Genomic DNA, 16,792 nt, shown 5'->3' on the forward strand with positions numbered 1-16,792 from the left:
GGCAGCCTGAGGCCATCTCAAGACACAGCTCCCAGGATGGACGAAGGCTCGGCATCAGGCACGTGCAGAAGCAGGACCCGAATCAGAAGAGATCCCAGAGTCCATCCCATCTCACTGACATGAGCAGCTCAGCACTGTAAGAGATCTCCAACCCAACACAGATTAATGACACTGGTCCTTAAAGGAGGAACAGCAGGAAGCACTGGCAATTTATAAAGAAGGAGGAGGAAATTGCTCCTCACCAATATTACTTGTTGGAGAGAGCAAGTTACTCAGTGGGTGCTGCCTGAGGGGTGCAGGAAAGCCATGCAGGGAAGCCAAAGCAGACTGAGAGATTAAAATGTTCCCTTAACCGTCCTAACAGCACAGGTTAAAAACAAGAAACACATGTCAGACTGCAACCAGATAGCAGCTGAGCAAGTCCCAGCTCTCAGCTCAGCTGCGTGGGCACAGGGCTCCCCTGGGAGTGCAAGGGAAGCTAATGAGGAGGTGTCAGCAATTAGAGAGAGCCCGGCCTTCCCTGGGGCTTCCAGGTTTAACACGGAGCGATGTGAGGAAAGATCTGGGTTAGTGATGCGAGGAAGCGCGAGAGGCTGGCAGAGGCTGTCAAGGCAGTGCTCAAAGATGCACAGCGGATGCAGATGGATGCGCACAGGCTAGACGGGATTTCAAAGGTGAGGTGATGGCATCCACTCACTTGGTCACCTTCTTGACCTGCAGTCAAGATGGAGCAGGGTGCATTTTAGGAGATGCTCACCCAGCCCAGATGAAACATTTGGGGACACCCTCATTCAATCTGGTAAATGCAATCCAGAAATATGCCAATAAGTCCTAGCTGATATGAAGCTTGGTCTGCAGCCCTTCTGCTGCCCCACCGTGGGTCTGACCTTTGCACTGAGGCTTCTTCAGTGCTGTGAAAATAACCTTGGCAAAAATATTTCCTCTTAAGATGTAAAAATCTTTGAATAGAGTTGGTACAAACAGCAATTGTTTTATTTGACTGAACACAGCCTAAAAAATATACTTGGGGGGGTTGGACTCGGTCTTGGAAATAGATGTCCCATGTCACCTTCAGAAAATAAACTGGACTGTCTGTACCACAGATCTTAACCTGCAATGCGAAATGGAAGTTTAAAAAAAATCCTTTCTTCAAAAAGTAGGAAAAATAGTCTCTTAATGTGTGCTTGCACAGCACCTAACACAGCCCTATAGCTGATACAGACCAGGCACACAAAAAGAAACCCTTTAATTCTGTGATGCAGGCCCTCAGAGATTTCCTTCTCTTCGCTTTTTGCTGAGTTTCCATGTGCCTTACTTGAAGAGAACTCATAACCAGCTAAAACAGAACAAGCCTGGTTCATAAATGTAGTCTGGGGTTGGCTAAATTGCAAGTTTAGAAAGAAGAAAAGCCACTAAAGTATTAAATCAATTCTTCTATTTAAGAGTAAAAGCTCTATGAGAGTAATTTATTTAGAAATGATTTGGACTGGGGATTTCCATTCATTAGTTGTGCTCTATCATGACAACCTAAGAAGAAAATCAATAGGAACAACCTTTGCGTTGGCGACTTAATAGTTTCTTGTGATAATATAGGGTCATTACTGCATTCAGCGTGACTAAAATTAGATTGTCAGACTATTATGGAGGAGAGAATAACGCCTCCTATTTTAATGATCATAGGAATGCTTTATGGTGTGAGCCATTAACTGCAGGAGAGCACAGGTCAAAAGGGTGTCCCTGTACAGCACGTGGGGCCAAGCTTCACATGAAGCCAGAAGAGCTATATGCTGGTGTATTCAGAGTGAAAAGGAATGGGGAAAGGGCTTTTTTTTTTTTTTTTTTAGTTCAGCTGATTATGAATCTCCGCTAACTGCCCTTTCCCTTGGCATCAGCTCTTCCAGCATTCACTGAGAGCGAGTGGTCAGGATTACCCTTCTGTTTGCCGCAGATGCCCCGTCTGGGCCACGGGCAGGTTTTCCACGTCCTTTACTTGTCCTTAGACGTGATTCACCTGCTCCATGGAGAACTACCAACTTTTGCATCCCCAAAAGCTGATCCAAACCCTTTTGCTCCCTTGCCAGAGGAGAACCTGCAGAGCAGCTTCTTCAGCTAGGTAATACATAGGATAAAAACTGCAAGGCATTGGGGCCCCCATTATTTGTGTTACGCTTGCGCTAGAGACTGCACTAACGTGATGAGGTAATGACGGAGAGTGCCCTTGCTCAGGCCAGGACCCTATGGCCAAGGGGGTGGCAAGGGAAGAGCAGGGTACCGCTCTTCCCGGGAATACTCTCTCATCTCTGGGAACTGGGAGGAAGCCTTTTTGCACCCTGCAGCCATGTGGCAGAGCCAAAATGAGGGACCAGGTGTCCCATGTCCTGGTTGAACAGCCAGTCCAATGGAGGGTGCAGCTCTCAGAATAATGTCCTGCTTTCTTTTGTCACCAAGTCCACCGTTTTGCAAAATCTGTATAGTTGAACTCATATAGCACCTTGAGCTTTGCAGCCCCTTCAAAAGTATTTCTGTTGAAGGATTAAAAGACCTTAAATGAGAAAATCTGTGAGCTTAAAGGGTTTTTTTGTTTCTGTCGTGATTGATGGAAATGTAGACTAGTTTATATGGTTTCTATTATGTGAATTGGTCTTTCTCGATGTCCATTCAATTCAACATGAGTTTGACACTGAAGGGGCATGAATTGGTTTATTGGTCTAAATACCTTTATAACACAAATCAATGTGGATCCACTTTACAGAAAACTGGACACTAACCAGTAAAACTGTATAAACAGAACTACCTGGAGGCAAAGTATTCATTGATGTACCACTCTTTACTGAGAGCCTTGATAAAAGAAAACAGAACTACTGCGTGCAATCAACAATATGAACCCTGGGCACCAAAATCCATACTCAGTCTGTAACATAAATGGACCCAGTTTGTTTTTCTAAAAGCGATTATGTATTTGTTATTGACGCACCAGTTTAACTGCCAACATGAGTACAACCAACAGAGAAAAAAGATCTGGCTTCCAGTATTCAACCTCCCTATAGGTCACCCAAAAACTGTTTGCACCATTATTTGTGAATACGCTGATATAAATACCCAAATGAACAAATCAATGGCGATAATGAAACAAAAGGTACTTTGTGTCTCTAAATTGAACCGTGAAAGAAATCCAGCTAGACATAAGCGTGTATGAATGGGATCCCCGAGCAAGCTGCCATGAAAACTGTCAGGATTACTACATGCCTAGGGTTATATGCCCATACTTTTCTCTCTCTTACACGGAATTGTGCTCCATGAATAGTTCTGCTGAAGACAGGAAGACACGTTCCAGAGCAAAGCCTTTGTGGTGTAACGGCATTGGAGTTTGGCTCCCCGACAGACCACATTCACAGGGGGATGCCAGTGACTGCTCGCTGCTGCTGTTCTCTACATGCCACACATGCACGCTTGAAAACAAGGAGTTAGGTGACAATCTGCAGTGCAGAAGCCCTCAGCGATGAAAGATTGTAAGTGGTAATTGAGTACAGTGAGCAGTTAGCTCCTGGCAGTGATTTAAGTGACCTTCCTCCTCTGAAGGAGCTTTGGATTTAAGCTCCATGCAGATGAGAGTAATGAAACTCTTCAACCCAAAAACTTGGTGGCAATTGAATGTGTTATTCCGTACGCACAACCTTGCACGTGTGCAACATGAATGTGTAACCCGGTATGCATACGCAGATGCATATATTCTTTTGGTACTGATTATATCAACCAGTTTCTCAAGTTAAAATGCAGTGAGAATGAAAAGAGTAAGTCTTTTCAAAACAAGAAATACCTTGAAGTGAATTATTGTTCTGTGCACCATGGTTTCTCAACCCTTCGTTGTACTTGTTAGGCAAACCCAGACATTTCTGTTGAATAAACACAGAGGTAGACAGTAAGTCCATTGTCAGCAAATCGGTCTTGGTGGGAACCAGTGTGTAATGCCATCAGCTGCTGGTGGCTGCTACTTTCGTGATACAAATGCAGCTGGACAGGTTCAGGATAGGATGTCAGGCTTAGCGTGGCTTTTCCTTGCTCTGACAGTGTTTTGTACCTTGGCCTACATGGTTAAATGCTCGTTTTGTACTTTGGTTAGGAATGGGTGAGCATGTCTAGTTTCAATCCCCATGCATACTGTGGCCCTCGCAGTTAATTTCAGCCTTCCTGAGTCCTGTTAAAAGAAACATAGCAGCACTTTGGGACAAAAAAATAGGAAAAAGGACAGATTTCAAGAAGAGGGATGCAGCAGGAAATGTGGACACCTCTAATTTTTGGGTGCCCAGGCTGAGAATCTTTCCATGGGGCTTATTTTCTGACAGCCTGGAGCATCTGTCTTCTAAAAACCAAGCCTCGTTAAAGTAGGTACCTGTGCTGAACAACAGGGCACGATGCAGGGATCCCACACTAGCGCTGGGTGACTGCATCCCTGCAGCAGAAATGACAGAGAGAGACCCCATCATGCTGTGTGCCCAGAACAAGACCAGTTAGCCCATACACCCGGTCCCGTTAACATGGCCATCCTCACCACTGATCCCAGGCAGTATCACTGCCCAGCACTGTCCCAGGCTGGGCAGACTTGCTCTCAGTCCACGTGCTGCAACAGAGACATATGAAATGACTAGTTGGCTTGAAAATCTGCATTCCGTCACCCCTTTCCAGTAGCCACGCTGCTAGTAAGTCTGTGCCCCTAATACACAGTTCAGGCTGCCCTTTACCTAGAGAAAAACAATAGAGAAAAAACTTATTTAAAAACTTTATCTAGAGAAAGAACTGATTAAAAGTTAAAATATCTTGGAGAGAAACATACAGGTGTCTAGAGCAGGGGATAAAAAAGGGTTTGATCCTTTTTGCACACCAAAAGATGTCCAGGATGAGTCTGAAAAGTCCCCAGCTCCACATGTATCTCTTGTACCTAGTTGGGACTTGGTACTCTTGCAAAATAGATGCAAAGGCTGCTTAAACTGAACGCCTGACTTCTACATGGCAAAATTTGAGGTGAGATAGCTTCTTTATAAATATCTGATCTTGAACCCATTGGTGTGACGAGCGGAGCTCACAAGTAATTTTGAACCCTTTAGACAGCGCAAAGCAGCGTGCTGCGCTGAGGTGAGCACGCAGGATGTCCCGGCTGGTCCCCAGGGCAGCCCGGAGCTGCCTGGGCTTGAAGGTCCCTGAGCTGCCCATCCTCTTCTGCATCGACATAAGCCAGGGCAGCTGTACCAAGATTCAAGTTGAACCCAGGTGATTCAAAGCTTCCTGACGCTGCTACTTTCCCCTTTATTTATTTTTCTAGTAAAAATGGAGTGCGGGAGCTACAAATCCGGTTAAATTGCTAAATAGGTGGTGTTGCTTACTTTCCAAAGGGGTTTCTCAGTTGCCCAAAGCACAGGCGCTGCTAAGCAGTAACGGGCAGACCCTTATGAAAGCTGAATGTGTTTGCTGACAGGGTACATTGCTAAGGCTTGTGGCAACCCTAGAAGTTAACTTAATGCTTTTTTTTTTAAAACCAAGCCTTTTTTTTTCCCTTTTTTTTTTTTTTCATTTTTGGTGGAATGAAGAATTATTCTTGAGGATTAGCATGAGCTGGTGAATAGGCACTGGAATAGAGGACATCTGAGTTCCATTTCCCGCTTTATTTCCTGCAAGATTCTCCCCAAAATCACTTCAATTCTCTCTCGCCTTGCTTGTCTAGACAGCAGAGTGCTGAAGGCAAGGGCTGCCTCTCCCTCTGGGTGAAATCTGGTCTGACTGAAATCAATAGCAAAACGCTCAGAGGATGCAGCCCTAGCATCACTGAAGGCAATGGCAAAATTCCCGCTGACTTCAGTGGGGCTGAATTTTACCCTATGTATTTCCACAGTGCCTAATTTAACGGGGCCTTTGTCTCAGCTGGGGAGTGAGATGCCCCTGTAATACAAATAATGGTATTTATAAAATACCTCTCACGCGCACACAGCGCTCTACAATGTAGGGAACGTGACAAAGAACAGAGCTCCTGCCCAGGAAAGCTTCCAGCAGCAAGGCACGAATGGATAAATTATAGGAGAAAATAATAGCGACAGGTACCACCTAGGCAAAAGAAAAGCAGCATGTGGTAACTGGAGCTGGAACGCTTCATGGAGCAGCTGTTTTTCAGGAGCTCTCTGAAGGAGGAAAAACGAAGGCTGAGCAAACCTAGAGAGACTATTGCAGGCAGTTGGGTGGTAAATAAACTGTCTGAGGCTGTAGAGTCAGGTTTAGCCTTGAGTGAAATATTGCAGGCATTGTGGAAACTCTTAACAACAAGGATTTCTAATGAAAATCTTGACAGACTTTTAATGATACGGCTGCTCCAGGGGGCTGTAATAAAAAGGTGAAGCTCATAACATTTGGGGCTGTCCTGCCTGCTTGGCGCTGCCAGCTTTCACCCTGACAGATTGAACTTTAGCAGTTCGATTCCCAGACTGAATTGTTGCCAGGATGGTATTGCCTCTGCTCCTCAAACATTTACTGTGTGTTTTTCAAATATCATGCAATAGCCGAGGGCAAATAGCATGTGCTTCCGTTCATCTTTTGTAACACCTCAGACCTCGTTGCAATGAGTAGCGAGAAACCTCTTCGGTGCCAGGCTCAAAACTGTCTCTTCTTTTGCCAGGGGACACTTGAACTGGCTTCAGCTGGACCGCCGGGTGCTGGAACATGACTTCCCCAAAAAGTCAGGACCGGTTGTTTTGTACTTTTGTGTCAGGTAAGTGTGTGATGGCAAGCCCTTCCCATGGGATACAGCTACGGACAACCTGTTCCCTAGAGGCCGGGAAATGAGGCTGTTGGTTTCTCACACTGTAGAAGCACCTGTGGACAAACAAACACTTTTACAGAGGTTTCTTTTGAGGTCTTTGGCTTTGAAAACTCTTCTCACACAAGTGTAAATAAGTAGTAGCCATACTAACGCCAACAGCTGCCCACAGAGAAACCTTGTATGAGGGCAAGATCAGACGTTATGTCTTTACATTTTTATTTGTGGGTTTTCAACTCCTGGAAAGTCCAAGCTGGGTCGGGCTGCAGAACAAAGACCTCTTTCTGCCAGGATAACCAACCTGAGCCAGCCACCTGGAGGGAAAACACTCGCTTCCTCGCCGGCGAGCCATCCGTTTCCTCTGGATTGTGCCCAGGGTGTGCGTTATGTCAGGGACCAAATGAATCCCGATATAGCTCTGTCGTATTTGCCTTCTGGACTCAACCACGTAATGGTATAATGAATTACCCACAAATAGCAAATGATGGCATTTTATGGCAACCAGTTGGCTGCTGCATGGGCATAGAACATATTCATAGACTGGACTGGACCAGACTAGAAAGGTTTTAATGAAGATTATGGCAGTTTGGGAGAATTTCTCTTCATCTGGGAATTTTGCAAGGAACCATTAGTGCTTGGAAGCCGCTAGAAGCTGCCGGTGCTCTTGTGTACACAGCGTCTTTGCCTCCAAGGGAGACATCTTCTGAGAAGACAAATTTGCTCTTGCAGCTTTAAAACACCCAGAGAGAGGCTGGGGGTTGGGATGGCATATGTACAAAATTAAGTTAAGTTGAGGGTTTTGACTTACTTTTAATGGATAGCTCATGTCTAGAACTAGCCAGCGCAGTGTTACTGTGTCTTTTTCTGTTATCCTTTCCACTCCAGTGTTATATTACATCTGACATCACTCTCAGTCATTCCATAGTACCCACAAAAAATGAAGACCTACTTTGGAATTTCTTCCCAAGTGAAGCTTTTTTCCCCTACATAGTGATTGTCATTCATTTAACTTCAATTACAAGGGAGGCTTCTCAAGAGAAGACACTCTTTGTTCTGTTATGTCCCCATATTTAGTGGTGGACATATCTTAGGACAAATCAAGGCTGCGCAAAGCCCCATGACTCCAGAACTGGCCTGCTGTCTCTCCTAAGAGAAGAGCTTAGTCTACATTTTGGGTGCTTCAAACCACAGTAGATCCAGAGCTGAACATTTCCAGTGTATAGGATCCAGATCCGCCTGTGCTTAGAACTACACAAAACTGTTGGTGCTCTTCTGCAAAAATGTTAGACTTTTAGGCAAATTTAAAAAAAAAAAAAAAAAAGACTCATTAAGAACATACCAGCTCTGTTATCAAGCATCTTGCCTAGGGGCCAAATTGAGGAGTCTGTGATAGGGCAGGGATCCCACAGAACGCAGATTTTATGAGTGGAACTGCTAAATGTGTGAAAGCTGGTGCTACTGAGCCACTCTCATATTCATTTCAAAGACCACTCAACGAGCATAAATATTGCCATCTGTATTGTTTTATGAAAGTTGGCAGCACAGCAGAGACAAGTCATTCTAGCAGGATCTTAGCCAAGAGACATCTTAGGACTATGGATCCATACAACAGTTAGTAAATGAGTGACCTCTCCTGTTCTGGAATCGTAATCCATAGGGGAAATTCATAGGGAAAAAGTCAGCATTCAGTGTCTGAAAAGTGAGTGTGTGAAAACCAGACTGACTATGGGCTTATATTTTTTTTTGTGGTAGTAATGAGTGCATTGTCACACTGAGTTACAATTTGAAATGGATAGAAGGCCAGATGCCTCAAGAGTTAGGAATGGGCATTAACTTAGTATGGCTTTTCTACCGGTTCTCTTCCCCTGTGGATGTCAGACGCTGGCAAGAAGTTGAAAAAGTTTCCCAGCACTTAAAGAATTCCCATGTCCATCCCCAAATCTGATCTGGGCAGAAGGCAATTGGAGAAGAAACCGACTCCAGCCAGCTGGCTGAAGTTGGAAAGGCCCCATGTATCTGTTACCAGAGGTTTCAGTTCTGGCTTGGGAACTAAAGCAAGGGCTGAAGGAATGGTTGTGAAGAGACCCACCCACAGACAGGGTTGTGTTTTAATAACCTGGGGGTGCACAGCGGCTTGCAGAGACATCCATACCATAAACAGAATGCTCCGTCTCCCCTGCTGCCATGAGGTGGAAAGCAGCGATAACTAATGCTGTACCACACCTAATGACAGATGTGTTAATTTTTAAGGGTCTGGGTGCCCATGGCACCTGCTATATCATTGGTAAAGGATTGCCTGGTTTTGCAAGTACCTTTCTTGCATTACCTCTCCCAAGCATTGCAGCTGAGAAAGCTTAGGTTGGTGCTGGAGGTCCTAACTGGGGGGATAGTAATACAAGTAACGGGATGTGCCAGATGTTCATTACAGGGAAATATGTTTACTGTGACAGGATTTAGTAATCGTGTGGGGTTTTCCCTCTGGTTGAAATAAATGTAAGATTCGACCACACTGGGTAACTACTGAAGACATGAAGCTTCAGGCAAGAACAGTAAATGGTAGTTTGTGAAGAGAAGACGCTACAGAGGAACCATTTTCACCTTTTATGTGACCATCAAATTGTTTTTACCCTTAACATGCCTGCAGCAATGTCGATAGGCAGCATGCCCACCAAAGATGCCGTAGTTTTTAGATTGCTCTAAAAGTACATTTAAAGGAAGCATGCCTTTTTAAGCAAAGGTTTCTTGGAAGAACCGTGCTGAAAATAGGAAGTTTCACAAGCTTTGCAGTGTGAAATTCTCCTCCTTTATTCAAATCTCTGCAGTACTGTTCAAGCTTCATCTTTTGGCACACATTTCCTTGGGGTTTGACATTGTTGAACATTGATGTCCAGTGTCTTTACTCTCTTCCATAATCAAAGACTAAAAATTTCACAGCACTGTGTCAAAGAAGGAGGATTTTATAAGGATGTTCTTCACATTAGTTCAGAAGAAATTGTGTCTGCCCTTGTACACTTGCCCAGCTAACTGAAGTCTCTCTGTCTTCAGGCTGTCATCTAGTGCTTCTCTGGAAGCTTTCCACTGAGAACAACATAGGAATCTAGGAAGCAATCAGAACTGCTTGGGCAGCTGTGAACTGCCCCATGGCTGTTCTTGTGCAATATTATTTTATGAGACTCTGCTAAATATCCATTTATATAGCTTTAAAGCCATACATGAAAGCAAGAGGGAGTGCCATGTGTCTTGCAGGGGAGGTGGGATGTCTGGCACCAGGATGGGAGTGATATTAGTTCTCATCTTAGAATTAGCTTCCCCAGGTGGCTTTCTAAAGCCCTCGTCACTTGGTTGTTGGTGAAACTCATTCCCTGCCTCAGGGTTTACAGTGGAGGTAAACCAAGTCAGATGAGAGTCACAGCTAAAGTCCGGGAGAAGCAAAAGATGGAGATGAAGGAAGGAGGGATTGCTTGACTAGTTGATTTTACAGAGGTGTTTTGAGACCAGAAGAGGACAGTGAAACCGTACCTCACAACAGGAGCTGCATGGCAAAGGGCAGGAACCTAAGTAAAGTGTGGAGACCCAGCAGCAAAGAGGTCAGAGGAAAACAGAGCTAGCAGGGGTTCAGATAAAGGTTGTTATATTTTTGGCAGGGAAGGAAGCATTTTGCTCTGGCTCACACAGGCAGGAGCAGGAAGGTAAAGTTACTCCCTTTAAGTAAATCTTTGAGGTGAGAGAGGACCAGAGCACAGACACGCTGTTTGTTCATGGAAAGCAAAGCTGGACAGGGTTTGCAGTGAATTCTCATCCTCAAACAATGGCCTTGTGGGATTAGCCATCCTTAGCTAGGGAGCCACCAGCATGGGTCTGATCTCTTTCTCTTCTGGATGTTTGTCATGCTGTTAATTTATATGAACAAGCTCAGCAAATAAAATTCACTTCACTGGTGGATCTTTTCCCAGGAATGAATATATGTGTTCTCAGGGTAGCTCCACCCGCTAAACAGTGACAACTCACTGCAGAAGTCGTCACGCTAAATCAGAACATCTCTCACGTGGAAAGGCTTTTCTTTCAGAGAGGCATGGAAAAAAATGTGCAATAAATCCTCAATACTCAAATACACTGTGGGGCAGAGTGTGTATCTATGGCCCAGCAGTATTCGCACAAAGGAATGCCTGTGTCCAGCCACATCTGGCATGTGTTCATACGTACTGGCTAGGCTGAAGTCAGCAGGGGAGCCGTGGGGGCTCAGGACTCTCAATATTGAGGCCAGGCGTTTTGCTAGGTTACCACAGTTACTACAGAACAAAGTGGCCTTAAATAAGAGACCAGTGCTGAAACACAGAGTGCAAAGCTCACGTGTATCGTTGCTTCCTTTAACCTGAAGGAACGTAGCTCTGTGTGCGCCGGCGGTGGTCCAGGTCCGAGGCAGGTGGGACAGATGTCTGAGATGGCACTCACCACACCAAACCTGAGATGTTTACCTGTAGATGGCTCTGTGTCAGGACTAATTAGCACAGCCTCCCTGTATAACCACTGGAGAGAAACAGGCACTTTTCAGGAACAATTCATCTGACTTATTTTAGATGACTGCTTTGGAATTCAGCAAGTTGCTGTCTAAAATACCTATGTCTCTTCTCTGACCTCAGACCCCTGCTCAGATGTAGGCATCTACATTGTAGCTACCTCTTTTCACCTGATGAATCCCCTCCGTGTGCATCAAGGGCAGCCTATAAATTCAGATTATTATTTCAAACAGGGCTGGCGCAGCCAGGCTTGAGGAGGCATTTCCCATCCGCAAGGCTTTACCTGACTACCTGAACGGAATTGGACCAGATTTCGGCTGCTAATGAGGACTCAGGCTATTTTAGTTTTTCAGCCTTCCTTTATACCCAGTCTTTAAAGCCATATTCCATTAGAAAAGGACTAATGTTAAATATAAAAGGACCAGGAGTCCATTTGGAAACAGTTGACCCTGCAAGGAAGAGAAACAGTGGTTGCTAATATGGATTGTTCGTAGGGCTAGGGGGACCTTACGGCTGGCTGCTGAAATACCTTGCTGCCTCCCCCGTTGGCCAGAAGACACGTATGGGTTGCGGATTCATGGCATGCTGCTCTCAACTTGCCCGACTCGCTCACATGGCGATCCCAGCACACCATGGTTGTGTGAGCCATTCATTTCCACTCAGCTTTGCATCTCTCCGAGAAATTAGATTAGGGGGTGGTGATGACAGCAGCCTGCTGTGGCAGGAAGAGCGGAATAGAACCACACTAAATTAACCAGAGCAATTTATTTGTCTCACATGTAATGGGCTGTGTTTCTCCACCCACCGTTTTCCCCACCAGAGAGGGGTATGTGGTGCTCCACCGCTTTGCTCCAGGCAGGGAATGAGGGGGGTGGACGAACTGCAGTGGCTTTGGAGTACATCCCTGAGCAAGCCGGGTGGGATGAGGGAAAGCCAGCAGGAAGCTGATGCCAAGGTGAAGGAAGAGAGATGGTGGCAGAAGTATCCTTCTCCCACATCACCAGCTACTGCCTCTCCCCACCGAGGAAGGAGAAGGAGCAGCCCTCTCTCTGCCCCACGGTGCGAGACAGGGGCTTACAGGAACTGGGGAGAGAGGCCTGAGGAGATTATCAAATACATCAGTTTTGCAGCCAGGGGAGAGGGAGAGAAGTGGCAGGGTTTGCCCTCATCCATGGATATGTTTCATCTCACCTGCTAGCACCCAGGAGAAGATGCGGGGGGAAAAAATCATATATACACAAATTGCTCTGCTCCTCTGCTCTTCCCTGGTCAGCTGCAGACCCCTCTGCAAGGGGAGCTGCAAGGAGGGCAGCGCTGGGCCCCACTTTGCCATGGAGCTTGATCATCCCAGGAGAGTTCAGGGAAATACCCTGAGATGTTTCAGCACCGTCCTCATCCTCGTGGCTAGCCATCTCTGAGCTCCTTCCAACTGTGCTGTCTCCCTCACCCGCTCTCGCTCCCAGCACTGAGCTGGTAACTCCCCGCACCAAGCTCCCAGGCAGTTTATGCTACATATAAGGGAGACAAAGAGACATCTCCCACTCACCTTATATCTCTACAGCTCCATGCACTGCTGGGGTGCTGTAGAAACCATAGCAAACATCAGAATATTAAACCCACATAACCAACCCAGCCCGACCAAGCTGCTTCCAGGCGTTCCCGTGAGCTGCTTTGTCTATGAAGTCCGGCCAAGCTGTGCCGTAACCCAGATCTCTTTGTACCGCATGTGTTTTGCTGGTTGGTGTGCGTCAGCTGTGTGTACGCTAAGGGGGAAGAGCTCAAAAGCCGGCAGCCCTGCAAACCCCCTCCTCCCACCCAGCCGCGGTGTATAAATACAGCCGCTCAGACCTTGTTTGTGCTGGAAGACAAGGCTCCCCGCAGACAATTTATTGCAGCCTTCTCAGGGTGGCCCCCTGCTCTGTTCACCAGGGGGAAGGTGTAATAAATTGCCTGCGGGGAGGCTTTGCTCCTCAGAGTCTCTTTAGAGATATGAGAAACTTCTGTCCAGTCAGAAGATTTACTTGTGTGAAAACTGACCTTTGCTTGAGGAAGGGAACTAATGGCGCTCTGCTACTTAGCACACAGCTCTGAGCTAAGCCATCCATTACACACACATTTTAATAGCAGTCTGGCTCTTGAGTCCCATAACATCATTTCTGTTTTCTGCTTAACTGGGCATATATTTGTATAAGTGAGCTGTGTTTAGAGAAGGGGATAAGTTGTTTTTCCTTTCCATTCAGCCACCTGAGGGGGGAAGAAAAAACAGCATTCTAAAAATTTGTTGTTTTGAGCCACATTTTGAATGTGTTGATGCTGGCAGCATTGTCTTGTCTAATTTTGGGAAGCATTTAGACAGCATGATAGGTACCATGCAGAAATGATGGATGCTGTCAGTGTAGGATTTGTACCTACTATGGATCAAGCAGCAATAGCTATGTCAGTGCCTACACACAGATTCTCTGACTGGGTCAAAGTCACGCAGACACTGTTTCCATTTTCATTGCGATTTGTGCATTTCTACCTTACACCAGTGGGTGTGATTTGCTGTCACCAGCGAAGCAAGCAGAAAGGTCTGCTATGAGGGGTCCCATCCCCATGGCATTGAACAAAGGGGTAGAGCCAGTGAGTAAGTAAATGCCATGCCAGCTTTCGCGGCCAAATCATACATTTCTGTGCTGCTGACAACAGGGTGGAATGGCTGGAGGGATTTCTATTCTTAAAACGGTTCAAGATCCTCAGGTGGAAGATGCTCTACAACTACCAAGGGATGGTGTTATGCAGGACAGTGCACCCAGCAAGGTGCCTCTAATAGCCAAGATGTCACTCTTGGTAAGGATCAAAGAGAAGGAAAGAGCTGGGCTGGAGCTCAGGAGAGTGTGGGGAAATTCCCCTGGTAACTGAGGGAGAGGAGGGGAGGAAGGCAGTGTGCTGCTGTCATCCGGTCACTGCTCTTGCCTCACGCATGGGACAGATAACCGCATCACTCCAAGCCAACTGGAGCTGCAACAGCCTTTTTGTACAAAGCTGCACTTCTCTTGCGAGCTAGGCTCCACAGCACATTTCAGGGGTGGAGTGATTTGCAGAATATATTGAGTTGGCTGCTGCTTTTATGGCTTGGTCAGGCCTGATACCCCTCCTGGTGAGAGGGCAGAGGCCCCACTGTTCTGAGGTCAGTGCCCTTCCACATGGTGCTTGATGCTGTAACCAAACAGGGAGGAACGTGCCTGCGTTACTGCCTCGATTCCTTTCCTTCTCTATGTTGACACTGGAGCACTCTGTGGTTTGCGAAGACTCCGAGGACGTACAGCCTGGAGGAGACAAAGAGAGCTGGTATCTATATATTCCAAAGCAGATCACCTAGTATTTTGTACATGGAGAAGATGAGGCATAGGAATGAGCAAATATCCCCAAAACACATGGTTTTCCAGGAGTTCAATGGGCCAGCCCTTTACAAACACCGAGAAAAATGGATTGGGCAGTGGGTAAAGGTGCAAACAGTACAGTACAGCCAGTGGGAAAGAGAGAGGGAGCAGGCTCAGGTTAAACAGTAACCACAGGGGGGTTTTTGTTAGCTGCAGTTCCCTGTATTCCTGGAATCACATTCACCTCCAGTTTTGTGGCTTCCTTGCAATGAGGTAGAAGCTGACATAGGTCTCTTGCTGCATCCCGTCCCCCGTATACCAACCCCTGGTGCTGAGCAAGGGGGGCCTGAGCAGGGCACAAGCACAGGTGACAGGACATGGGACAAGAATCAAAATGAATGCAGAAGGGGAGGTAAACGGAGCTTTTTAGCACCTCTGATTTTCATTCCTGGCTGATTACTTAACAGGCCAACTATTTAGCATGACCATTGTCTGCTTTAAGTGTCAGCACATAGAAGTGCGCACCCATGACTATTAGCAAACAGGGCTGGAACATAAAAGGAGCTCTGCAGCCTGAGCTGCTCAGAATACTCATTGAGCACGAGACACTGGACATAATGACATCTGCATTTAAGTCCATTATACCGATGCATGTGATTTTTCTTCTCCTGGTTAGCAAATGGCCTCATATTTTTCAAATTATCCTCCGAGGTTTTAAATGACATGGTGAGGGATAATGAGCCAGACCCCAGGATGGATGAGGCAGAAAAGGGGTCTCCTCCTTTATCCATTGCTTTGGAATAATGAAATAAGAGGCAGTCCACCGAGCTCTGCTGACAGCTCTGTCCTGCGTCCCAACCAGAACGGAGTCAGCCAGCTGGGAAGGACACGGGAGACTCCTCTGCCCATTTCAATCCTTTCTCTCGGGTCTGAGTGTATTTCCCATCCACGGCAGAAGGAAACACCTGGGAAGGCGACTGCACATCGAAACCAAAATCTTTTTGCTTCATTTTGACTTCTTCCGTGAAATCCGGTTTTACCCTTTATTTTCCTTTTTCATGGGAAAAATCATGTTCTCACCAGGGGAGAGAAGAACCACTTGGATTGTTACTATGTTATTTTTTCCCTTTCCTATTCTTAATAGGCCCAAGAGGGGTGTTTGGCCTCCTTGCACAGAAACAGTATCACAAGGCTGGAGGGAAGGTACCCCCCTTGCCAATACTACGTTGCCAGCTCCTGCCCTTTGGAAAAGGCAGGAACTCACCCAAAAATCCACTCGCGTTGTCATGTCCCATATGGGACAGTAACAAGAGAGTGCTTTGCTATGCCCTTGCCTGGTCTGGGCTCTCCAGATGGCAGAGGGACCATTTGTCCTAGTCAGGGCTCCAGTTTCGATGACAGTTTTTTCTGGTAGGGCCACTCCTCAAGAAGACGCCGTTCCTCAGTGAAACCAAATGTTGAAACCTTTTTGAGGTCTTCCAAAGTCCTTTCAATGTTTTCTTTGAATTTTCTGGGAAGAAAACAGCATGGCACCAGAATGGGAGTTTTGGAGTGTTACTTTTTGTTGAAAAAATGGTTTTGTTGTTGGATAAAAGCCTTTTGGACCAGCTGGCTCCCACCAGAGTCAAACATCACAAGAACTAGGATGATAGCACTGCCCCAGGACAGACCTACACCTGAGGCAGACAAGACATCCATTTGCTGTGGTCATGCTTCGAAATATCATTGTATTGAAGACTACAGTGAAATACATCTACCGTTCGGCAGGTTCTCCTTGGAAATGACCACAGGAGCGTGTGATCTCAAATGCTGTGACAGTACATTTGCACAGTCAGGAACTCGATTGCTTAGAGCCTGGTCCCCGCTAGGTGATAGATGGCCAGGATCAGGCTGATGGGATATGTCCAGGGCTGTGTGTTAGAGGCAATGCTAAATATTTTTTATTTGACAGTTTCTTTTGATGTGTGGAAATTGGGAGCGCTGCTCATTTCAGCTCTCGCTGGCCACACAAGCACACCACCAGCTCAGGTGCTTTTGGAGGTCGTTTCCCTGATGGTCCCCAGGCTTCCTACCCCCACTGCAAGGACAAGGCACTAGTTATCAAGCACCTTCCC

The 16,792-nt window shown here is 46.3% G+C and overlaps 1 protein-coding gene across 3 annotated transcripts in view; it reads left to right on the forward strand.

Moving 5' to 3' along the window:
• The window catches only part of FRMD4A (FERM domain containing 4A), a gene marked incomplete at its 5' end in the record, with an annotated part of 385,473 nt that overhangs the window by 281,335 nt on the left and 87,346 nt on the right, over positions 1-16,792 (forward strand). For all 3 annotated transcript variants that reach the window (XM_082310334.1, XM_082310333.1, XM_082310332.1), the window contains one exon: positions 6,659-6,751. In XM_082310334.1, the coding sequence (XP_082166460.1) occupies positions 6,659-6,751 (93 nt within the window). The remainder of the gene's footprint in view (positions 1-6,658; positions 6,752-16,792) is intronic.

This window comes from Platalea leucorodia, assembly GCF_965183815.1.
Source record: "Platalea leucorodia genome assembly, chromosome: 4".
Taxonomy (NCBI): Eukaryota; Metazoa; Chordata; class Aves; order Pelecaniformes; family Threskiornithidae; genus Platalea; species Platalea leucorodia.